We start from the raw sequence: 25,296 nt of genomic DNA, 5'->3' as shown, positions 1-25,296 counted from the left end.
CCACGCAGGCGCCCTTCTGTGGAGGCAACGGGATGCTGTCGCCCTGGTGACGTCACTCCTGGCAGGCATGACGTCACCCTCACTAAGCGCGCTAGCTGGGAGGCAAGGCTACACCAGGCAAGTCAAAGCAGCCCGACTTCAAGTTCACTTCTTTTTTTTTTTTTACCTTTTTTTTTTTTTAAGATTTTATTTATTTATTTGACACAGAGAGAGATAGCCACAGAGGGAATGCAAGCAGGGGGAGTGGGAGAGGGAAAAGCAGACTCCCTGAGGGGTGTGGAGCCCGCTGGAGGGCTCCATCCCAGGATCCTGGGATCATGACCCCAGCGGAAGGTGGAGACGCCCAACGACTGTGCCACCCAGGCGCCTCTTCACGCTCACTTTTTTTTTTTTTTATTTGACACAGGGAGAGATCACAAGTAGGCAGAGAGACAGGCAGAGAGAGAGGGGTAAGCAGGCTCTCCGCCGAGCAGAGAGCCTGACGCAGGACTCGATCCCAGGACCCCAAGATCATGACCCAAGCCGAAGTCAGAGGCCCAACCCACTGAGCCACCCAGGTGCCCACGCTCACTTCTTAAGCTGATCCAAACCCATTCCGGTGAAGGCCTGGGGGTCGTAAGTTGGTGGCCCTAAGGTGCTTTTAGCTTGGGTAACAGTGTTTGGTTTTGTAAATGTCTTCCTGCTACAAGTCCAGCTACTCCCTTAACTTTCTGTGAATTTACTGGGGAGCAGTGCACAATAAACGGATAATTAAGATGTGCAGAAATAGTAGTGTGATGAATGCTCCCAGAGAGCACAATCTGGGGCAGGAGAGACAGTTACCAAATAATTAGAATATAATTATAATATCAGCGTTAGGTTCAGGTGGAACTCGGGAAGGGAGAGGAGTTGCTCCAGCTGGGCTGGGTGGGTGTAGGGGAAAGTTTCCTATAGGAATGGCTGCAAGCGCTAGTGGCAAGAAATGGAGTTTTCCAAGAGCAACAGAGGAAAAGAACATTCCAGACAGAGGGAAAAGCACGTAGGAAGGTCAAGAGGGGGGAAATATTAATAACTTTTAAAAATAGTATTTAATGTCAATAATATTGATAGCAAACAGAAGGTGGTGTTTTCTGTACCATACTGTTTTAATGCCTTTAGTCATATCAACCTAGTCAAATGTCATTTATTAGTGTATCTATTATCTTTTATTTTTATTAGTGTATCTATTATCTATTATCTATTAGTGTATCTATTATCTCCCCATGTACAATGAGGATATGGAGGTATAGAGAGGTTAATGACTTTCAGTGAATAAGTAGGAGTAATCATTATTCTGTGTGGCCCTTGCTAATGGATTCTACTTGCAAAGCACTGTGCCATTTATCTTCTATAGAACATCAAATCCTATTGGAGCAGGAGCCTACCCTTTTGAGCTCATTTAACTTTAATTACTTCTCCAAATACCCTATCTCCAAATAAAGTCTCTTTGAGGGTTAGGGCTTCAAAACATCAATTTGGGGGATAACAGACATTCAATCCATAGCACTTTTCTACACCCACACTTGCATGCCAGACTCAAAAAGCTACTTAAATCTCTTTCTCCGACTCTAGGCTTCCATACACTCTGTTTCCTCTGCCTCCAATAGCCCATCTCGTTCTGTGCCTTCACTGGTCACATTTATGTCTCTTAGTCTGTTGGTTCTTATCTTCCAACCTACAGCCAAGGTGAGACCTCCTCCAAAAGTCATCCCTGATTGCCCAGAGCGGGTTAGAGGTCATCCTCTGTGCTCATACGATGCCCTGGGCTACCCCCATCAAGCACAAAATATCACACTAGGGCCAACTGTCTGTCACCATGAGATTATCATGTACCCTAATCCTAGCAATAGTGATTGGCCCAAGTGGTAGGCCCAAGAACCAAGAAGTGTCGCTCTCGCCAGCAAGAACGACCCGCAGACGAGGTTGAATGGCAAACTTCTTTATTGACAATCTTGATTCGGGAACCCCGCACCACAATTTTAGCCCCTTATTATAGTTAACAATAGTTAGAGATGCCCAATCACCATATCACACGATACACCTAAGCACCAATCAGACATATTACCTATGACCTTATCCGTGAGCATGTGAGATGCTCGTGGGTGCCTACGTGACTCTATTGTTCTACAGATCTTGTGCCTTTCCCAAGACTCCTGGTAAATCATATATCTTTCTTGTGACTCTAGGCATTGTTTGTACGTCACCCATGAGTGCACCCATATTCTTTGGGTTAAACATTCACAGCCCTTCCTCCTCAGGCATATCCGTCTACGTGACTCCTAGCTCCTGCTGCATGGCTCTCCACAAGAAGGACCAATCAGAACCCCTCCCTGGGATTGCTATATGAATTCAGTTGCACCCATGTTACTGGCTTCAGCCAATGAGATGTGGATGAAAGTGACATATGTCACTGATCTCATTCAACTTGCATGACTATCCAGAGAGGAAGGAGGATTTAAGTAACCCATACAAGACCCACAGTTGGTCAAGGACAGTAGCAGGACTAAAGTCCTTATAAAAAAGAGGAAGAAACACCAGAGTTCTCTCTCCACATGATCCTGTACCAAGGAAAAACCATGTGATGATGTATCCAGAAGGTGGCCATCTCCAAGCAAGGAAGAGAGTTCTCACCAGAAATCAACCATGCTGGCTGCGGGATCTAGGAGTTCCAGGCTGCAGAACTATGAGAAAGTAAGTTTAGTTTATGGTATTTTATTATGGCCACCCGAGCTGATTAAGATAGAGTGCCATGGGGCACCTGGGTGGCTCAGTCGTTAAGCGGCTGCCTTTGGCTCAGGTCATGATCCTAGAGTCCTGGGATTGAGCCCCACATCAGGCTCCCTGTGCAGTGGGAAGCCTGCTTCTCCCTTTCCGACTCCCCCTGCTTGTGTTCCCTCTCTCGCTGTCTCTCCCTCTGTCAAATAAATAAATAAAATCTTTAAAAAAAAATTTTTTAAAAGAGCATCATGAAGTGAAGGCTGTCTTCAGGCTCACTGGGCTTCAGGTACCAGGCTAAGACCTGGACACTTTGTTGAGGGCAGTGCCAAGCCAGAGGAAGGACTGGATCTGCTTTGGGTGCAAAAAGACCATTCTGGGTTGGGGGTTGGGGGCTCCTGGGTGGTGCAGTCGGATAAGCATCTGACTCTTGATTTGGGCTCAGGTTGTGATCCCATGGGTTATGAGATCGAGCCCCATGTCAGGCTCTGAGCTCAGCACAGAGTCTGCTTGGAATTTTTTATCCCTGTCCCTCTGCCCCTCCCCAAGCTTGTGCACGCTCGCTCACTCTCTCTCTCTCTCCCTCAAATAAGTAAATATTTTAAAAGAAATAAAGAAAAATACTTCTGGGGTGGGGGGGGGACAGACTAGAGGGGAGACACTAGGGGCCAGGAGGTTTGAGATGAGATTGCAGTGAGGTTGTAGGGTGAGGACAAGATTTGAGTCATGGCCAACTTCATGGGCATGGAGAGGGCAACAGAGCTGGGGAGCCTGAGGGTGAGAAGAGGGACTTCCCTGGACCCACTGTCGCTGGCTGGATCATTGAGCCTTGGGGTTGCAAAGGTCTCCCTAGGGCTGTTGGACACATCTTCCCAGGGTAGCTGTATGAGTTAATTAAGCTAATAAAGCCCGCTGCATTTTGTCATTAAGTGACAGCTGGTCTTTTTCAGTTTGACAGTGGTTCATCTAGGTTTTACTCATGTGTATATATAGATTTTACATCTTTATAAATATGAAAGATATATAACTTTATGATTTTTCTTCTTTTAATGTTCATTCACAAGTATTTCCCCAGTTATTGTGTCCTGATCATAATTATTTCAGGCTCAATAACATTTCATAGGCCGGATATACCATTGTTTATTTAACCAATCCCCTGAGTTCATATAACTGAAAATAACTATTTGTTATTTGGTTTCTGATTGGAGATTCCCCACCACCCCAGTGACAATTCAGGGAGTTAGGCTTCTTCCGTTTTCAACATAGGACTTCCAGGGTCATAGTCTTCATCTACAGCCACAGAAGGGAAAAGACTGTGGGAGGTGACAAGTGAGAGGTTTCAATGGGCCAGGTCTGGGTTTGGCATGCATGTTCACTTCTCTCATTTTATTGGCTAGAACTTAGTCATGTGGCCACCCCAGATTACAAGGGAGGCTGGAAAATGTAGTCTAGATGTGTGCAGAGAAAATAGGGGAAAGACTTTGAAGAAGTGCTATCTGCCTCACATTACCCCCAATGAGGGATTACAGAGAAGAAAACCTCGTAGACAGTGGAAGAGAACTGCCACAGATCACAAAGAGATTACAATCTGTAGGGCAAATATGGCACTAAAATCCAAATAGCCCCTTTTTTCATTAGATTTTTCATCACTCTTCTTTGAAAAGCAAAAACCTATGGGATTTTATTAATCTTGTACCCAGTAATTTTATATAATTATGTTGTGGCTTGTCTTAGTGTTTCTTTTGATTCTCTGACTTCCAAGATAAAAATCACATCACATTTAAAGAAGGATGAAAACCCAGACTTCTCCGTTCAGATGATACCTTTTCTTTCTCTCGTCTAACTACACTGATAGTTCTTCCAAAAGTGGTCATGCTAGACAATTTGTTTTGTTTGGACTGACAGTTTGTTCTGACTTTAATGGTGAATCTTTTGGTTTTTAGCATTAAGCCTGATTTGGGGTTTTAATGATATGCATACAATTAAAAACAAGAGAGAAGCAAGTACTCCTTAAGATTTTTGTCATTATTGAGGCACCTAGGTGGCTCAGTTGGTTAAGCAACTGCCTTTGGCTCAAGTCATGATCTCAAGGTCCTGCAATGGGGCCTGGGTTGGGCTCCCTGCTCAGTGGGGGTTCTGCTTCTCCCTCTCCCTCTGCCCCCCCCCCACCCCCACTAGTGCTCCCTCTCTCAAATAAATAAAATTGTCATTACTATTCAAGATGGGCCTATTTTTTAAAAGATTTTATTTTATTTATTTGACAGAGATCACAAGTAGGCATAGAGGCAGGCAGAGAGAGAGAGGAAGAAGTAGACTCCCTGTTGAGCAGAGAGCCCAGTGCTGGGTTCAATCCCAGGACCCTGGGATCATGACCTGAGCCAAAGGCAGAGGTTTTAACCCAATGAGCCACCCAGGCGCCCAAGAGGGGCCTATTCTTAAATATATTAAGTTTATGTAGACATGGCTTATTACTGGAGGTTCTCAAAACCCTTTTCATAGCCATGGATGTGATGGCATTACTTTGATATATCAAATAGCAAATTCTGTGATAGCCCAATATCAAACCATCCTTGCATTCCTGGACATATACCTCCCAGCTCCCACTACAGGGGTCTGTTTCCCTTACCATACCACCCTTTAAGAGGTGGTGAAACTGAGGCAAACAGGAAGCAGATGCCCAGGGATAGCAAGTAATTAAGTGACAGAGGCTCAATTCATTCACCATCAATTTAGATGGGGCCAACTTCTTTGTGTCCTGTGGACTTCAACTACAGGCGTAACTTGGTTAGATGGGTTAAATGGGCTATGATGTCCCCTCCTGTGAAGGGCAGCGAAAAGACTGGCTAAAATGGGTGTGTTCGCTGTGTCTGTACAGCCAGACATTTCTCAATACCAGGTTCCCTCCTGCCCCACATCGTTCTCCCAGACTCCATTTCCCAACATTCCCCGGCTACAGAGACCTGAGGCCGGGAGGAGCGTGAGCCCGCTATGACTTCTGGAAAATGTAGTCCAGCTGCGAAGTCGCGTCGGGGCTTGATAGTACCGAGACAACTACCGCGCAGGCGCATTTCACGGCCCGCCAGAGGGAGGGAAGGCCTGGCCACTCTCCGCAACCCGCGGGGGCGCACAGGTGAGTCCCGACCTACCGGCGGGAGCGGGTGGGTGCGGGCCGAGCGGGACAGGCTGGTGGGTGCTCAGGACGGCGGGCCCGAGTCCTGCCTGGGGGCACGCTGTGCGGTGTCCCGCCCACTCCTATCTTTCGGGAGGCGGCCCCAGAGCGCCGCTGCCAGCCCGAGGATCTCAACGCGCAGGAATTGGGCGCCTGCTGTTTGCCAGGAGTCAGCGAGCGCGGAACTGTGCGATCTCCCAGGAGGGAGACTGTGCGTTTCCATACTTCGCTGGTGAAGAAACAGACTAGGCGGCTTCTCGCAGGTCCCAGTGGTCGGCCTGGGGTGTTTGCCCCGAAAGCCCACCGCGTACTCTGCACAGTCACGCCCACGGTCTCTGTCCTTATCCTGAGAATGCCACCCTTTCTCTGGGTCTCTAATCGCTCTTTGTTCTCCCCCCACCCTCCCAAACCCCTTTCAGTCCCTCTTTCTGTGTGTCTGCGCGCCCCTCTTCCGAGTCTGTGTCTGTTTCTAAAAACAGGGCCATTATCTTCCAAGACCACAGGACCATGATCACACAGCAGGACAGTAACATCGATAAAAACTATTAGCTAATCTGCAGACCCTCAGATTTTGCTAACTGTCCCAGTAATGTACTTAATGGCAAAAGCAAAGCCCACACCACACACTGGGTAAGTTGTTAGGGCCCTTTAGTCTCCGTGAACCAGACGCAGTTCCTCCGTCTTTCTTTGATTTTGATGATCTTGGCATTTCTGAAGATTACAGACCAGGTACTTCTAGAATGTCCTTGGTCTGGATTTGTTCGGTGTTTCCTCTCTATTAGATTTAGGTTTGGCGGAAATACCTAAATTCAGGGTGATGCATTGTCTCATCAGAGCAGGAGCCCGTCATGTTTGCCCATCACAGGTCATGTGCGTCTTGATCACTTGGCTGTGGTGGTGTCCGCCAGGCATTTCTGCTCTAAAGTTACCTTCTTTTTGTGATTATTAAGTAACTTACGAGGACATAGGGGAGAGTCTGTAAGACTTTTCCTTCTCATTTCCTCATCAGAATTTCGCCCACTGGTTTCAGCCTTCAGCTGCTGGCGTTCCTCTGTAACTGGAAACAGGTGCGAGGCTGTGTCTTATTTCTGGGCTGTTTTAGTTTCCTGTTGCTGCTGTAACAAGTGACCACAAACTTGGTGGCTTTAAACGGCAAGAATGTGTTCTCTTACAGTTCGGGAGGTCAGAAGTCTGCAGTGGGTTTTACCGTTCTGAAATCAAGGTGTCAACAGAGTGGTGCTCCCTTGTGGGCTCTAGGGGACAATCCGTTTCCTTGCCATATTCCCGCAGCTTCTAGAAGCTGCTTGTTTCTTAGATGAGGCCTCTTCTTCCAGCTTCAAAGCCAGAGAGACAGTGTCTTCTCTCTCTGACTCTGCTCCTCTTTACTTCCCTCACTTGGCCTTCTCCCGATCAAATACCCCCCTGCCTCCCTCTTCTAAGGACACTTATGATTGCATTTAGGCCCCACCAGATAATCCAGGATAATCTTCCTATTTAGAGGCACTTAACTTAATCACATCACAGGCTCATCGCACAAGATACAAGAGTGGGGCCATTGCTCCACCAACCATCTGGCCTATATCCAGGCCTGTCTCCCCCACCAGGTGGGGAGCCCCTTTAGGGCAGAGCCTCATCTCGCTCGTTATTATGTCCTCAGATGAGCCCGTCACTCTCACATGAGTCTCAGAGCATATCTGATGAATAAACAGAAGTGACCATAGTCCAAACACCAATTCTTCTTTGGCAGAGTTTTTTGTTTGTTTGTTTTTTGGGAGGTTTTTTGCAGGGACTTTTGAACTTTATTTCAACAGGTGGGACATTTCTTCAAACAACATCTTAAGAGAGATCAGGATCCTTATGCTGGATTTGTAAGGCAGATAGAAGGAGCTCTGTAGGGGCACCTGAGTGGCTCATTTGGACTCTTGATCTCAGCTCAGGTCTTGATCTCAGAGTTCAAGAACTGCATTGGACTCTACACCTTTTTTTTTTTTCCCTTAAAGAAGGAGCTCCGCAAAAAACGGTAGATCCATGCCACAGAATACTATTCAGACATAAAAAGAAATGAAAACTTGGGTGCCTGGATGGCTCAGTGGGTTAAGCCTCTGCCTTCGGCTCAGGTCATGATCTAAGGGTCCTCGATCAAGTCCCGCATCAGGCTCTCTGCTTGGCAGGGAGCCTGCTTCCTCCTCTCTCTCTCCCTGCTTCTCTGCCTACTTGTGATCTCTCTCTGTCAAATAAATAAATAAAATCTTTAAAAAAAAAAAAAAAGGAATGAAAACTTGATACGTGGTGGAACATGAATGAATCTGGAACACAGTATGCTAAATGAAAGAGGCCGAATACAAAAAGCCACATATTATATGATTCCATTCATAGGAAAGGTCCATAATAGGCAAATCCATTAAGACAGAAAGATGAGGGGCGCCTGGGTGGCTCAGTGGGTTAAAGCCTCTGCCTTCCGCTCAGGTCATGATCTTAGAGTCCTAGGATCGAGCCCCACATTGGGATCTCTGCTCGGTGGGGAGCCTGCTTCCCTCTCTCTCTCTGCCTGCCTCTCCGACTACTTGTGATCTCTCTCTGTGTCAAATAAATAAATAAAATCTTAAAAAAAAAAAAAAAAGAAAGAAAGAAAGATGAGGGGTGCCTGGGTGTCGCAGTCAGTTGAGTGATTGGTTTCAGCTCAGGTGGTGATCTCAAGGTCATGGGATTGAGCTCCGAGTCAGGCTCTGCGCTCAATGCAGAGTCTGCTTAGGATTCTGTCCCTCTCCCTCTACCCCTAACCCCTCAGTAAAATAAATAAACCAATCTTTTCTAAAAAAAGAAAGAAAAACGAGTAGTTTTCAGGGGCTGGCATTGGAGGGCTGGGACAGAACAGAGAGATTTGGGAGTGACTGGTTAACGTTTCCTTTTAGGGCAATGATGAAAATGTTATGGAACCAGATTGTAATGATGGTTGCACAACATTGTGAACATCCTAAATGCCACTGAACTGTGTCATTTAAAGTGATTAAAGTGGGGACACCTGAGTGGCTCAGTTGGTTAAGCGTCTGCCTTTGGCTCAGGTCCTGATCCTGGGGTCTTGGGATTGAGTCCTGCATCAGGCTCCTTGCTCAGTGGGGTGCCTGCTTCTCCCTCTGCCTGTTGCTCCTTCTGGTTCTGCTCAACAAACAAACAAATAAATAAATAAATATAAATTTTTAATAAATATTAACAACAAATAAATAAATAAAATATTTTTTTAAAATATGAAGTGGTTAAGATGTTATGTTACATGTTATATGCATTTAACCACAAGGAAAAAAAAAAATAAGAATGAAAAGATGGCTTAGCTCCGCAGCCAGACTTCTGGTTATGAGTCCCAGTCTGACACTTGAAATCTCTGACCTTGAGCAAGGGCATTGACCTCTTGTTCTTCTATTTCCTTCTCTCGGGATAATTCTAGTGTCATCTTTTGGAGCTGTTATGTGGGTGCAGTGAGCCGAGGTGCCTGATTGCTACCAGTTGTTAGTATAGAGGGTCCCCTCTGTTATGAGGCATCTTTGGGAAAACGTTTATCTGTCTGTCTGGGCCAGAACTGACCCTCTCTGTGCTCCAGTCTCCTCCTCCAGCTCTGCAGACTCAGGCCTGGTCTTTTCTCCTGGAGACACATGCCCAGGACCCTGCAAGGGCCACAGGACCCTGATGGCTGAGGACCAGGTGAGTTCGGGCTTCCCCATCCCCAGGATGATTTTGTGGACCCCAGAGGGCCATCACATCTCTGCCTATTGGCTGAAGATTTCTCCCCCTGCCAGGCATGGGGAAGAGACTATGGTGGGAGGGGTTCTGGGCCTGGGAAGTGCTGGGAGGAGGAGAGAAGGAAGGGCAGGATGCCCTGAGCTGGGACTTTATGACCCGTTCTAAAAACCACTCTAATGCTCAGCTGACTTTGAGTTGCCAAAAGAGGTGGGCAGTGGATGGTTTTGCTTCGCTCTGGAGCCTTATCCTTGGAGTCAGGGATGGGGATTAGGATCCCAGTGCAGGTCTGGGATGGGGTGCTACTTAGTTATCACTCTTGCACACATGTCTTGATTTTTAAAAAAGTGTTTCTTAAGGATGTCATATACAGGTGTGCAGGTTGTGCACTGCACAAGGGTGCCTCATCTCAGTGGCGGGATTCACATCATATACCTCATACACTGGTACACAATGGCAGTTTTCATGCAGATGGCAGTAAACAATGATTTACTAAAATAATTGGCATATTATAAAGACTTTCCAACAGATGGCAGTAAAGAGTCACGCAAAAGGAAGCTTTTTCCACCTGCCAAGGAAGCTCTGGGCTAGTAGCTGCCCCAGATTTTCTACATTTCTGTGGGCCATTTTAATTCAGTTTTCTCAAACCTGCTGGGTCTGTATGTTCCAGCCTGAAATGTTAAGAGCTGGTACAACCACTAGCGATGGTAGGCTCTTGACCCATGACCTCTCTGGGCCCAGAGTTCTAGAAGGATGTGCCCCTCCACCATGTAAAATTGGCCCTTGCAGGAATCATTGACCTTTAAGGATGTGGCTGTGGACTTCACCCTGGAGGAGTGGGGCCAGCTGGGGCCTGGCCAGAGGGAGCTGTACTGGGATGTGATGCTGGAGAACTACCGGAACCTTCTTTCCCTGGGTGAGGCCCTGCCCCTGCCTTCCCAGGAAGAGGCGTGATGGCCCTGTTTCTGCTCTCATCTCTTTTGTGCCCACCCACTGCTCAACAGTGGGCATTTGCTGAGGTCATGGGGTGCCATCTCTGCTCTTCTCACTGGTCCCTCCTGCCTGGCCTCTGTCTGTCCCTCTGTCTCTCTGCCGCTTCTCCTAGAGTCTCTGTGTCCCCCAGGGCCCCAAGTCCTCTGCGTGTCCTGCAAAATCCTCAGCCTGTGCCCCCACCTTCTCTTCTTGCTTCCCTTTCCATGTGTGGTGACCTCAGGCTCTTCCCTGCAATGCCTGTTCTAGAATCAGACTCCATATGCATCCTTGGATGTCCTCCAGTCATCTGGCTCCATCTTTCGAAGGCACAGAAATGCTGTTCCCCAAATATGTCTCTCTAGTCCTGTGTCGTCCACCCACCTACCTACTGCACCCCGTCAACACCCTTCACATTTGTCACCCTCACCCTGAGCTCCACATCTCCATGCTATCCTGTTCCTCCTCCCCTGGGCCCCCTGCCCCCAGACCAGACACCCCCAGCCCCATCCTCGCTCCTCCCTACCGCCTCCTCAACAGCCTCTCATACCCTCTCTGCCTCCCAACAATCTCTACCCATCCCCTCCTCTCTGTCCCTGCAGCCCCGCCCTGACCCACTCTGGCCTCTTCAGCTGTCTGTCTGGCCACCTCCATCTCTCCTCAACTTCTTTTTCTGATTCTTCTATCTGGCCTTTTCCCTGTAAGCTCTGGTGCTTTGACGCTCTTTCCTCAGCCGTCCTCACTCACACACTTTCACTGGACAAACTCACCAAAAACCAAAAACTCACCATAAACTTCTGCATCAGGGACTGCAGGAAAGCCCCCAGGTAAGCCCCCAGGTTTGGGGGCTTGAGGAGGGAGGCCCCCCAGGCCTCAGTTGCACTCACACTGCAACGAAAGGACACCAAGCGCAGTCAGCTAAGAGATAAGCCATGTGGGGCGATGTCTAGGGGAGACCAGGCCAGAGTCCCCTCCCCAAGTGATCACACAGGACATCCAACAGGATGTGACAGTACGTGTGAGGTGTTGCCCACCAGGGGACGCTCGTTAGAGACCTTCCACCCCCACCCCTCCCCAGTCAGCGCCCAGGGTTTTCACTGAGGTCCAGTCATGTCAGCGGCCAAACTCTAGACTCCCCAAAGGAAAGCAGGGGTTCAGCAGAAACCATGCTGTGGGCCCAGCAGCTTGGGCACGGGGAGCCCTCCTGTCAGTCAGGGAACACTGAGAACCCTCCTGAATCCCAGCTGTCCAGACGCCAGCCGCAGGCTGCCTTGTGAGCAGGCCTTTCCAAGGAGATCCTGCTGTGTGACCCCTTTTCTGCACAAGTTAGGTGTAAAGAGTGAGGTTGCTTTTGCCTGTCCCCTGCAGAAATATATTTCTTCACAGTTCAGAGGCCAGAAGTGCAAAATCCAGCTGTGATCAGGGCCCTGCTCCCACTGGAGGGTCCAGGCCAGAGTCCTTCCTGGATGCAGCTTCTGGAGGCTCCTGGCAGCCCTTGCTGTTCCTTGCCCTGTACCCCCTCACCCCAATCTTGGCCTCCATCTTCACATGACCTTTTCCCTCCACATGTGTCTGTGTGTCTCTCCTCTTCAAACAAGGGCACCGGTCTTTGGACTCAGGGCCCAGCCTGCTCCCAGAGGACCTCATCACTAATTACAGCTGCAAAGCCCCTGTTTCTGAGTAGGGTCACATTCTGCAGTTTCTGTGGACGAAATTTTGGGAGAGCCCTGTTCAGCCCACTCTGGGAAAAGGGAAATCAGTGTGGTTTCAAAGACAGCAGGCATAAAAAAAAAAGGAGATAGAAAGAGATGAGATTAATTTTAGGGATGTATTTTCTTATACCTAGTCCATCCAAAAAATGGTCATTTTGGCACCTGTTGAGATGATAATCAATGTGCCAATTATTGATGATATTTTTCTATTTTTCTTCTCAATAAGTCAATCTTTGAATTTCAGTGTGTACCTCACACTCAGCTTGAACAGCACAGAACCAAAGATTGATTGATTGATTAACTGATTTTAGAGAGAGTGAAAGACTTTGAGTGGGGGGAGGGACAGAAGGAGAAGGAGAGAGAAAGAGAATCTCAAGCAGACTTCCCGTTGAGCATGGAGCCAGGACCCTGAGATCACGATCTGAGCTGAAACCCAGAGTCAGACACTTAACCAACTAAGCTGCCCACATTCCTGGAACATTAGAGTTTCTCATCATTAGGCACCCAATGTATACAGCTCCCCTGCAGACCCAGGGCCTGGGGCTGAGCTCTGAGGCCTCCTGATGACTTCCAGCCATGGCCAAATCTGGTATCTTTTCCAGGGGCCGGGCCTCCTGGGTCCAAACCTGATGTGATCTCCCGTCTGGAGCGAGGGGAGGAGCCCAGAATGGAGAAGAGGGAAGCCCAGCTAGCTGCCTGTCCAGGTGGGTGAGTTCGTCCAGCAGATGTGAGCTATCTGCCTACCCTGTCTGTCTGGATCAGTGACAAAAACGAGGCAGCGTCTCACACAGCCATAGTCATGGGCAGTGGGCTCAAATCCCAGCCCCAGAACTTCCTGGCTCTGTGACCTTCAGGCAGGTCATTTTGCCCCTCTGTGCCTTGATTTCCTCGCCTGCAAAATGGGGTCAGTAATAGTACCCTGGGTTGGAAAAGATGAATGAATGAACACATAAAAGTATAGCCCAGCACCTGGCACGTCGTAACCCCCCTGGTCAGAATAGGCTACGGTGATTCTTTATCGGGAATCATCTGTGTAGGGACCCAAAAGTGGGACCCCACTGGACATGCTGGGGGACAGGAATCCAGATGTATGCCCCCCACTGGCCCATGAACTCCATGAGGGGAGGGGGTTGGAGCTTCTTTGTTTCCATCACTGTCCACCATGTTGTGGGGTGAGACTTGCCCTCTCCTTCCCCTTCACCACAGCCCATTGGTCCCCAGTGCTGCCCTCCTGCCCCCTAACTTTTCCCAGACTGATGTGCTGTCTCCCACAAGCCTGGCTCAGGCCTCAGATTCCCTTGGCCAGACCCTCAGCCCAACCTCCTCCCTCACTTCCCAGCCCCCGTTCATCTCACACAGCCTGAGAGGGGTTTTTCCACACCTGGAGCTAATCCCACTCCTCCCCTACTCACAGCCCCCCCCCATGGCTCCTAGTACCCCTGACAGCAAACCCTAGCACTGTGGTTAGCACGTAACAGGTATGCAATTAATAGGGCTCCCAAGAACAGATCTACTAGCATCAAAAAATCCATCCCCTCCAACAAATCCCACATGGATATGCTTCCCGCTTATCATCTCTTCTCTATACTTCCCTTTCTCCAAATTGCAATATTGTGCTGCAAAAGCCTCACACACATTTAATATTTATTGACCTTTTTTTAAAAAGATTTTATTTGTTTGAGAGAGAGCCAGAACAAGCAGGGAAAGGGGCAGAGGAACAAGAAGACTCCCTGCTGAGTGGGGAGCCTGACACGGGGCTCAATCCCAGGACCCTGAGATTGTGACCTGTGCCAAAGGCAGACACTTAACTGACTGAGCCACCCGGGTGCCCCTATTTATTAATATCTCTTGATCAAATTAAAGTTATGTGTGTTCATCACAGAAACTTTGAAAATCTAAATAAGAATAAGGCAGGAAATGAAACTCTCCCCATAATGCTGCTTATCTCTCAAAAAATTTACTTTTCTCATTTTACCCCAAAGCTTTACTATATTTTTAAAAAGATTTTATTTATTTATTTGACAGAGAGAGACACAGCGAGAGAGAACACAAGCAGGGGGAGTGGTAGAGGGAGAAGCAAGATTCCCACCAAGCAGGGAGCCCAATGCAGGGCGCGATCCCAGGACCCTGGGATCAGGACCTGAGCTGAAGGCAGACACTTAACCAACTGAACCCCCTTTTTTTTAATTACAAAAGTAAATAATAACAACATGAAAAACCTTGAGGACATGATGCTAAATTAAATAAGCCAGACACAAAATGACAAATATTGTATGATTCCACTTACATGAGGTGCCTAGAGTAGGCAAATTCATTGAACCAGAGTTGAGTGGTGGTGCCCAGGGGCTGGGGAAGGAGCAGCGGGCGTTAGTTTTTAATGAGTACAATGTTTCAGTCTGGGAAGATGAAAAGGTTCTGGAGGTGGATGGTGGTGGTGATTGCACCCTAGCGTGAGTGCTCACATGCAACCCAACAGCACGCCTAAAAATGACCTAAATGTCACATTTTATGTTGTATGTATTTTACCACAATAAAAAAGTAAATAATAATAAAGTCAAAATATTCCAACTTGGTGGGGGTGGTGGGGGTGCCTAGGTGGCTCAGTTGGTTAGGTGTCTGTCTTTTGCTCATGTCATGATCCCAGGATCGAGCCCTGCATCAAGGTCCCTGCTCAGCTGGGGAGTCTGCTTCTCCCTTTCCCTCTGCTGCTCCCCATGCTCATGCCCTCACTCGCTTACTCTCTCAAATAAATAGGTAAAAAAAATTTTTTTTAACATATTTTTATTTTTAGGGTATTTGGAAGCCATCCTTCCATGTCACAACACAAATCTCCCTTGCCTTTTGAAAGAGCTACCTAAACTTTGAAACTTGCCTTTTAAAGTTTTCCAGTGTCAGTTCAACTTAATCAGTGTCCTTGGTCCTGACGCAGATGATAGTCACATTTTCCATGTCTTTCAGCCTTGGATACCAGCTCTGCAACACCTCAGGAGACACTTCTGAGAGAGAGCATTTCTGAAGAGGCCACTTCCCCTGTGGGAAAGAGGGAGGGGGTTTTAAGGGCAGTGCTTGGAGATGCCAGGCTGGGGGGATCCTGGGCCTGGAGCTGTCGGTTGGAGGACCAGGAAAAGCAAGAGAGGCGTTTGAGGTGTTTGTTTGCTCCTTGCAAGGAAACCGTCTGTGGGGAGAGAGGCATGGGGTGTCTCAAGCTGGGGCAGAGCTTCAGACAGACCTCAGCCTTCATCAAGAAGCAAAGAGGGCTGGTGGGAGAGAGAACTTGGAAAAGGAATGGACCAAGAAAGATCCTGAAATGCCAAAGAACCTTCATAGAAAAGAAGCCATTTAACTGCATAGAATGTGGGAAAACCTTCATTTACCATTCAGACTATATTCTGCACCAGAGGATTCACACGGGAGAGAAACCGTACAAGTGCAATGATTGTGGGAAGGCATTTAGCAACAGTTCATATTTCATTCAGCACCACATCATACACACGGGAGAGAAGCCCTACGTGTGCGGTGAGTGCGGCAAGACCTTTACTCAGAGCTCATCGCTTACTGAGCATCAAAGGATCCACACTGGAGAGAAGCCATACAAATGCAAGGAATGTGGGAAGGCTTTCACCCAGAGCTCCTCCCTCATTAAACACCAGCGGTGCCATACTGGGGAAAAACCCTATAAATGCAACCAGTGTGGGAAGTTCTACTCACAGGTGTCCCACCTCACCCGCCACCAGAAAATCCACACAGGGGAGAAGCCCTACAAATGTGCCGAGTGTGGCAAAGCCTTCTGTCACACTTCCTCCTTGACTCAGCACCAGACCATCCACACCGGAGAGAAACCCTACAAATGTAACGAGTGTGGGAAAACCTTCAGCCACAGCTCGTCCCTGTCCCAGCACCAGCGAGTTCACACAGGAGAGAAACCCTATGAGTGCTCTGAGTGTGGAAAGGCCTTCAGCCACAGTTCATCCCTGACTCAGCATCAGAGAATTCACACTGGTGAGAAACCCTATGAGTGTAACGAGTGTGGGAAGGCTTATACACAGATTTCCCACCTCATGAGGCACCAGAGCGTTCACATGGGAGAAAAACCCTACATATGTAATGAATGTGGAAAGGCTTTCAGTCACACCTCGTCCTTCACACAACACCAGACAATTCACACTGGTGAGAAGCCCTACAAATGTAACGAATGTGGAAAAACCTTCAGCCAGAACTCTTCGCTCACCCGCCACCAGAGGATTCACACTGGGGAGAAGCCTTATGAGTGTAAAGTTTGCGGGAAGGCCTATACCCAGATTTCCCACCTCATCCAACACCAGAGGATTCACACTGGAGAGAAGCCTTATGAGTGCAGTGACTGTGGGAAAGCCTTCAGCCGGAGTACCCACCTTATCGAGCATCAGAAAATCCACACGGGCGAGAAACCCTACAAGTGCAGAGAATGTGGGAAAACATTCAGTCACAACTCCTCCCTCACCCAACATCAGAGAATTCACACTGGCGAGAAACCCTATGCCTGTAAGGAATGCGGGAAAGCCTTCAACCAGAGCATCCACCTTATTCAGCATCAAAGGACCCATACCGGAGAGAAGCCCTATAAATGTAACAACTGTGGAAAAACCTACACCCAGATTTCACACCTTATTCAACACCAGAAGGTTCACGTGGGTGGAAAACGCTATGTGTGTAAGGAATGTGGGGAGGATTTCAGCTGGAGCTCACACCTGACTAAACACCGGAGGCTTCACGCTATGCACAGCACCTACGTCTGCAATGATTTTGAGAAACCCCTTGCATGGAGCACACAGCTTGCTGATATTCCAAGAACTCTTGCTGACCAGAAAGCCTAAGAAATTAGCCCGTGGGCGATTCTGATGCTGGGTTCAGTGCAGCCTTCATCAGCACCAGTAACTTCCTCCCAGAGAGGAACCCTAACACCATATACTGTGAGAGTTGCTTCTCTGTTTCTTACAAGGAGCTGGTGCCATTGATCACCTGCTGGGACACCTTCTGATCATTTTAGGAGCTCCCTCCTAAAATCTCAGCTTCCCCCCTATTTTTCAATCTTATGGCGTCCCCAGAGGGTGGTGTAAATGAAAGGAGACATCATCTGATATCTTTAACAAGGTCTCTGTGAACTTTTATTATTAAAGATTTTATTTGTTTGACAGAGAGCGATCACAAGTAGGCAGAGAAGCAGGGAGAGAGAGGGGGTGGGGAAAGCAGGCTCCCTGCGGAGCAGAGAGCCCGATGCGGAGCTCGATCCCAGGACCCTGAGATCATGACCAGAGCCGAAGGCAGAGGCTTAACCCAACTGAGCCACCCGGGTGCCTCTCTGTGAACTTTTTAAATTTATCGACCAAAATAAATAAAGAAATATGAGACTGACGCGCTACCTAATGCGCTAACAAGGCACCTAAAATTAATTAATTAATTTATTTATTTATCAATCAGTCATTAAATTAGAGCTTGAAAATTCAAGAAAAAAATCACAACTGGAAAGATTAACCCTTTAGAATACAAGTTTATGTAGCTGAACATCAACACTAGATTTTAGTATCCTACAAAACTTCAAGCTACAAATTTCATGACCATGCCTGCAGTTGGCTTAAACACAGTATGTTCCACTATTTACAGTCATTTTTAAAGGCTTATTTTTTGCATCTTTCTCATGTCCAGGATTTATGCTCTATAAAAGAATTGCCATCTTAAACATCATTTTCTGGTTTTCTTCATGCCCAAAAGTAAGTTTTTCTTTCATCATATTTTATCATAAAAACATACTATTAAAAAAGGGGGCAGGTCGTGCCTGGGTAGCTCAGTCCGTTAAGTGTCTGACTCTTGACTCCAGCTCATGTCTTGATCTCAGGGTTGTGAGATTGAGCCCCGAGTCAGGCTCTGCACTGATTGTGGAGCCTACTTAAGATTCTCTCCCTCTGTCTCTCTCTCTCTCTCTCTCTCTCTCTCTCTCTAAAAAACCACCCAAAAACAACAAACAAAAAAACCATAGTGTTTATATTTTATTATAAAAATAATGCACATACTTTTATAACGGGAAACATTTTTAAGTAAAATAACATTTGCTTTGTAAAGGATAATTTGGAAAGTATCAAGAAGTATGGAATAAAATACAAATTCTCTGTAACCACACAGCCCATGGAGAGCCCATCATTTTGTGTGTATTTCTTCCTGGTTTTGTTTTACTCTGTCTTCCATATCCATATATTTTTTTAAAGATTTTATTTATTTATTTATTTGACAGAGATCACAAGTAGGCAGAGAGTCAGGCAGTTGCAGGGGAGAACAGGTTCCCTGCTGAGCAGAGAGCCCAGTTCAGGAATTGATCCCAGGATCCTGAGATCACGATCTGAGCCAAAGGCAGAGGCTTAACCCACTGAGCCACCCAGGTGCCCCATATCCATATTTTTAATCATGAAACAAAAGCAATATACTCACCCTCAACTTGGCCACCCTCAGAAGTCCTATGGTCTTGATTTTTTTTTTATTCCCTTTCAAGTATCATCTTAAAATAAGTGTTCTTTTATTTCATTGTGATCAGAGTGTAGAAACGATTTTGGCTTCTCAGATTTGCCCTGTTATACACTGAGAATTGTCTTTTGTAATCCCATACACTTCATACTCCTCATCATTCGGGCTAATAATATTTCACTGGTGGGTGTAAAATTTTCAAGTCCATTCTCCCACATGGGTTTTGTTTTAAGCCCCTCATTGACACAGGTGCTTCACCAGTTTTCCCAATTATGAATGTTGGAATGAGTATCTCCACACCTGCTTCCTCTGTTCTTCTCAGGAGATTATTTCTCTAAGTCATATTCCCAGGATGGAAATAGGAGAAGCACGATTCTAATGATTTTCCTGAATACTGGAACATTTTGTCAAGTTGCTTTCCAAATTGGCCGGACCCAGTCTGCCTGGGACAAGCTGGGCACGAGGACTGCCATCCACATTTTACCAGCACTGAACATCCATAATTTTTTCCTCTGTCAAATATATGAGATGACAAACATTTTTTTAGTAACTTACTATGTGCCAAGTTCTGTCCCAAGCCCTTGGTATGTATGAATTCTCTTTCTTTGAACAATTCCACCTGTTCAGGACTGTATTGTCCCATTTTACAGGTGAGGACACCAAAGCACAGGGAAACGAAGTGGCCAAAACCTCACGGCTATGAGCTTGTGGAATATAGAGATTCAAGCCCAGGTAGTCAGGCTCAGAAGCTATGTTCTGAACATCTATGGGGATTGAACACATTTCACATATAACATTTCCTTCTTAAAATAATGTTTATTATTACAAAAATCAATACATGCTTCTTATAGAAAATTTAGAAGATCCAAGAAATCCAGAAAATTTCACCCAAAGTCCAGTGTCATGGAGAGATATCTGTTAACATTTGGGTCACTTCTGCTATTTTAAAAATAATATATAATATTATAGGTGCTTTAATAAATTTGGGGTATGCTGAATATGCAATTTATCATACTTCTAGTTTACTTTATTATCACGAGCCCCATCATTAAATATACCCATATCATTAAATCCTCTTTAACAACCAGATGTTTGGGGGATAGTTTGCATACTAATTCAGCCAGTAACTTCATCAATCCCCTGTTGGACACCTTGGTTGTTTCCAGTTTTTGACTTTTATAAACGTCTCTTGAGCTGAAGTCTGTGGTTGAGCACCTGACCAATTTACAAGTGAAATCCTGGCAGGGAAGTCATGGGATCAAAGGAAGAATGTTTCAATGATCCCAGACATGTGGGCCAATGGTTTCCCAGAACTTTTGTATCTGTTGGCAATCTGACCATCAGAGGACAGGACTATGTCTCACCAACATCACCCATGGTAACTATTACCATGTTTAAAGTCTTCCCAGTTATTTCTTTTAGTATATGACTCCTTTCATGGTTGAATAAATGCTCATTTATGGTGAATAATTCAGAAAACAAAAATGAAAGCAATGACTCCCTGTAAATCTTTATTCCAAAGATTCTAGATTTTTTTTCTGTAAATATGAACTTCCTTTTTTGTTTTTCCTTTTTTGTTTTCCTTTTTTGTTTTTATAAAACTGGTTGTGTGTATACACACGTGTATATATCAACGTAAATACAGTATACAATTTGTAATGGTATATGCACACATATGATTTAAGATTTTTATCTTTTTAAGTAATCTCTACACCCAACATAGGGCTTGAACCCACAACCCCCAGATCAAGAGTCAAATGCTCCACCCACAGCCAGCCAGGCGACCCCACACATACAATTTTAGAAGTGACTTTTTTCACTTAGTATAATGTGGATATTTTCCCATGATAATGCAAACATGTTTATATATAAACATATATAAATATATAGAAACATATATGTGTATCCTCATAATAATATTTCATACTAGGGGTCTTGAGTTTATTTAACCAATCCCTATTTTCTTAAAAGATTTTATTTATTTATTTGTCAGAGAGAGAGAGAACACACAAGCAGGCAGAGTGGCAGGCAGAGGCGGAGAGAGAAGCCGCCTCCCTGCCTAGCAAGGAGCCCCAGGACCCTGGGATCATGATCTGAGCTGAAGGCAGTGGCTTAACTGACTGAGCCACCCAGGCGTCCCTAACCAATCCCTATTAACGGACATTGAGATTGTTTTCTTTTCTATCATTGGACATTTACTATTTGACGCTTGTGCAAGTTATCTCCATAAGATAAATTCCTAGAAATAAACTTGTGGGACCAAAAATGTCCACGTTTAAATTTTGATAATTACTGATAAATAATCCTCCAAAAAAAAGATGAACCAATTTACATGACTCTTGAAAGTGTATATGAATGCCTATTTCTCTGTTGCCCAACTTCCTTCAAAAATTACTCAGTACTGGGGTGCCTGGGTGGCTCAGTGGGTTAAAGCCTCTGCCTTCAGCTCAGGTCATGATCCCAGGGTCCTGGGATCGAGCCCCGCATCGGGCTCTCTGCTCAGCAGGGAGCCTGCTTCCCCCTCTCTCTCTGCCTGCCTCTCTGCCTACTTGTGATCTCTGTCTGTCAAATAAATAAATAAAATCTTTTTTAAAAATTACTCAGTATTATTCTTCTAAAAATATTTCTAAGGGCACCTGGGTGGCCCAGTCGATTAAGTGTCTGCCTTCGGTTCAGGTCACGATCTCAGGGTACTGGGATTGAGCCTTGCATTGTGTTCCTTGCTCAGTGGGGAGTCTGCTTTTCTTTGTCTCTCCATGCTCCCTCTCCCTCTGTGCACTCCCTCTGCTCTCTCTCAAATAAATACATCTTTTAAAAAGTTTTTTTAAATATTTGTAATCCAATAAGTAAAGATGTCCTAGCAATAGTGAGATTAATGATCTTTTATATGTTTGTTAAGGTTTCATCTTCTTGGGATTGCTTATTTATGTATTTTGCCCACTTTTAATTGGGCTGCCTTTGTGTATTGATTTATAGGAGCAAGTCTTTATGTATTACATAGATTAACCCTTTGGTATATACATCACTAATATTTTCTCCAGGTTTATTGAAATTTTGTTTATGATGTATTTTGCTACATAGAATTTTTAAATTGTTAGTATTCAAATCTATTTGTATTTTCTTTTATCATCCTTGGACCTATTGTCATGCTAAGAAAGGCGTTCCTCACTGCCAAGATTATCTTGTATTGTATTCTAATACTTTTATGAATTTTTAACAATTAAATTTTTATTCTGTCTGTATTTTTAAAAATGTCTTATGGTATGAATTTTCAATCTCTAGAGGCCACCTGCATTCTTTGGCTTGCAGCCCCTTCCTCCATGTTCAAAGTCAGCAGGGTAGCGTCTTTAAATGCCTTCTCCTAATATATTCCATCACATATGTACCTTTCTCAGCACATTTGATCCACTTCCTTCTCAAAGACTCACCCTCACCCTTTTATTCACATAATAATTTAGAATGCTCTTGAATTTTTTTAGTCTAAAAAGAAGCTAATTTTGAATCTTGCCTTTGTCATTGTCTTACTATCTGATCCAGTTTCCTGATTTTTCTTATTTATTTATTTATTTATTTGATAGACAGGAATCACAAGTAGGCAGAGAGGCAGGTGGAGAGAGAATGGGGGAAGCAGGCTCCCTGCTGAGCAAAGAGCCTGATACAGGACTTGATCCCAGGACCCTGAGATCATGACCTGAGCTGAAGGCAGAAGCTTAACCCTCTGAGACACCCAGGCACCCAGTTTCCTTATTTTTCAAAGGAGAATAATATGACTTTGTTATGAAGGATGTTTTAGGTTTCAAGTCATAGAAAACTCAGAGAATAGTTCAAACAAGAGAGATGGTTTACTTACTAAGTGACCAAAAAGACTAGGCATTCAACCTGTTTATCCTGGTACTTAAGAATGACTTCAATGGCAAGTAAAAGAAAACCCCAACTCAGATCCTCACAAACTCCAGAAAGAAGAAATCTACAGGTAGGGAAACCTCTAGCTGCTAAACGCTAATATCTCTTTACAATTCACCTGAGATTTATTTGGCTTTTATTGCACGTGTATGTTCCCAAACATTTATATTTCCTGATCACAGAGGTGTCCTTTCATTGGTCTCAGCCGCTTGCCTGTTTACTTCACAGCACAAATCATAATTTCCCTTTATATGTCTCCTATGTACTGCCCGTTCCCTGACCCCTGAAGGCAGGGTCCATGTGTGGTCTTCTACCACTAGCGCCTGGAGCACTGCGTAGAACAGACTAGGTTCTCAAAAAATAGTCCTCAATTGTCTGATCGACTTCAAGACTGAAGTCATTCCCCTCCCTGCCTGCACGGTACGAGAATGGTAGTTTCCCCACACCATCCTTAGGACTATGTCACACAGCTTCAAATTTTGACCAGAGAGATAAAGATGGCGGGGTTTTTTCTCCTTTTCTTCTCTTCCTGGTGACCTCCTATTCATCCCTCAGAACCTTATTCAAAGTTCCCATACTCTGGGAAACCTTCCTTACATCAACTCTTTCCTACCCTTCTTCGTGTTCGAACATATGTTTCCCATTAAGTCTTATGAGCAGAGCACGCTGTTTTGTTGAGCATCCTTGCTACTAAACGGGCCTGTAATGAGGGGCCTTCTCCTACCGCCAGCGCTTAGGCTGTTGCCATGGAGACAGACCCGTCGATGCCAGCTGACAGTTGCACTGGCGACAGACTGCTGGCGATGCTTCTCCACTCCGCCTATAGAAGCAGAAGAACTCGGACATCTGTGTATCCCTGGCGAAGGCCGAGGAGGGCTCCGGGTTTTCTTCCTCCTTGACGGACGGTGGATGGTAGCCCAGAGGATGCTACAGGGATCTGGGAAGCGTAGTCCGTCGGGGAGTCGGTGCAGGCACAGACGCATGCACAGCTCTGGGGATGCGCACGCAGTGTCGCCGCCGTGGTGGCGACGCCCCGTGCGGAGCGAGCTCCGCGTGGGAGGCCGACTCGAGGTCCAAGACACCTCGGGGCCCCGAGTGTTAACGACACTCTTCGCATCCTCCCCTCTTTGCCCAGAAAAGTGGTTCGGAGGGATCTCGAGGACTTAGGCACTTAACCGGGATGGAGACGCGTGAGAAGCCGAGTCCTTCCAGTGGAGCCGCAGAGTTGTGGCTAGCACGCTGCCTTAGGCGGGGTGGGGCGGGGTTGTGGGCGGGACTAGCGCGAGGATTAGCTGGGGTAAGCACGGGGGCGTGCCTGTGCCCGGGAAAAAGAGGGGAGACCTCAGCCAAAGAAGCAGGCTGGGCAGAAAATGCTGGCGTTTGTTCTGAGAATCCTTATGCGCGGGCTCCTTCTTGAGTCCAGTGGAGAAACAGGGTCAGAGGGCGTGGGGGTTCGACCAGGGTTGTTAACTGATCCTCTCCAGCTCTTGGTTTAGGAATTCACTGGCTGAGTGGAACGGTGTGAACTAGCTCTATTTCAGTTTCTAACTCACTTTCTAAGGAAGGTGATTAGTAAATGCTTAGTAATAAAATCTACCACTATTACTGTTTTGCAAGTAATTCATTTCTCAGTCACTTTCTAATCGCCAGGTGATGTGCTATGGTCAAGGTTAAGAGTAGGGTTCCAAATTTATAAATGCTAATCTTACAGAATAAATCACTAAAATTTACAATAATAAAATCAGTTGAGTGCCTATTATGAGCCAAGGGTAGTTTTAGTTTTAATGCTTAGTTTTAATGCTAATTATTACTAAAAATGATTAATTACACTGAAACAGCTAATATGTATGCATCCTGGGAGCCAACCACAGCTCTAAATATTTCACCAGTATTTACCCCTCATAGCCTCCTGGTGGAGTCCCAACATTGTTCTTGCCGTGTTGTATATGAGGAAACGCAGACTTGCAGGGGTGATGGCACCTGCCCAGGGTCACCAGATGTTTAGGAGACATGGGAGTCTTCCCCTTTCACATAGCGGTTAGGAGTCCAGGTGTGGAAGTTCAAAATCCTGGTTCAAATTCTGGTTCTAGAACTTCCATACTGACCAACAGGGTCAGGTTTCCTTAACCTCATTGTCCCTAGGTTTCCTCATTTTTTAAGATGGGAGTGATACCAATATCTATCTCATAGTGCAGCTCTGGGGGCTACTTTGATTTATGGAAAGCCCCTGGCACATGGTGAATCCTCAGTGAATGTTAGATATCATCACTGCTTTGATTTGTTGTTGATTTGGGTATATGGTGTGAGGTAGGGCTATTTTATATGTGGTTATCCAGTTGTCCCTGGAGTGTTTGTTGAAGATTGTTCTTTTCCCTTGAATTGTGGCACCCTTGTCAAAAATCCACTAGGTTTAAATTCCTTCTTTGTTATACTTGACTGTCCCTGAAGAAGTAGTGGTGGCTCAATTAAGGATCCTATCTTGATTTCAGCTCAGGTCATGATCTCAAGGCCATGATATCAAGCCCTGCATCCATCCAGCTCAGCACTGAATGTGGAATTTGCTTGAAATTCTCTCTCCTCTCCCCC

General features: G+C 46.0%; 1 protein-coding gene across 2 annotated transcripts; it reads left to right on the top strand.

The window, feature by feature from the left end:
• Positions 1-5,666: 5,666 nt before the first annotated feature.
• Positions 5,667-17,532, top strand: LOC116579870 (zinc finger protein 260-like). 2 transcript variants are annotated; one of them, XM_032325777.1, is made up of 5 exons: positions 5,667-5,863; positions 9,498-9,598; positions 10,424-10,550; positions 12,918-13,019; positions 15,274-17,532. In XM_032325777.1, the coding sequence occupies exons 1-5, from the start codon at positions 5,722-5,724 to the stop codon at positions 17,166-17,168; spliced, it is 2,367 nt and encodes a 788-aa protein (XP_032181668.1). In that variant the 5' UTR covers positions 5,667-5,721; the 3' UTR covers positions 17,169-17,532. The 2 variants fall into 2 exon arrangements, with proteins under 2 accessions (XP_032181668.1, XP_032181669.1); XM_032325778.1 differs by having other exon boundaries at positions 5,828-5,863; positions 9,475-9,598.
• Positions 17,533-25,296: the final 7,764 nt, after the last annotated feature.

Source organism: Mustela erminea, chromosome 19 (assembly GCF_009829155.1).
Source record: "Mustela erminea isolate mMusErm1 chromosome 19, mMusErm1.Pri, whole genome shotgun sequence".
NCBI classification, from domain to species: Eukaryota; Metazoa; Chordata; class Mammalia; order Carnivora; family Mustelidae; genus Mustela; species Mustela erminea.
The sequence above is the reverse complement of the archived record's forward strand: the minus strand, read 5'-3'. Positions and strand labels throughout refer to the sequence as shown.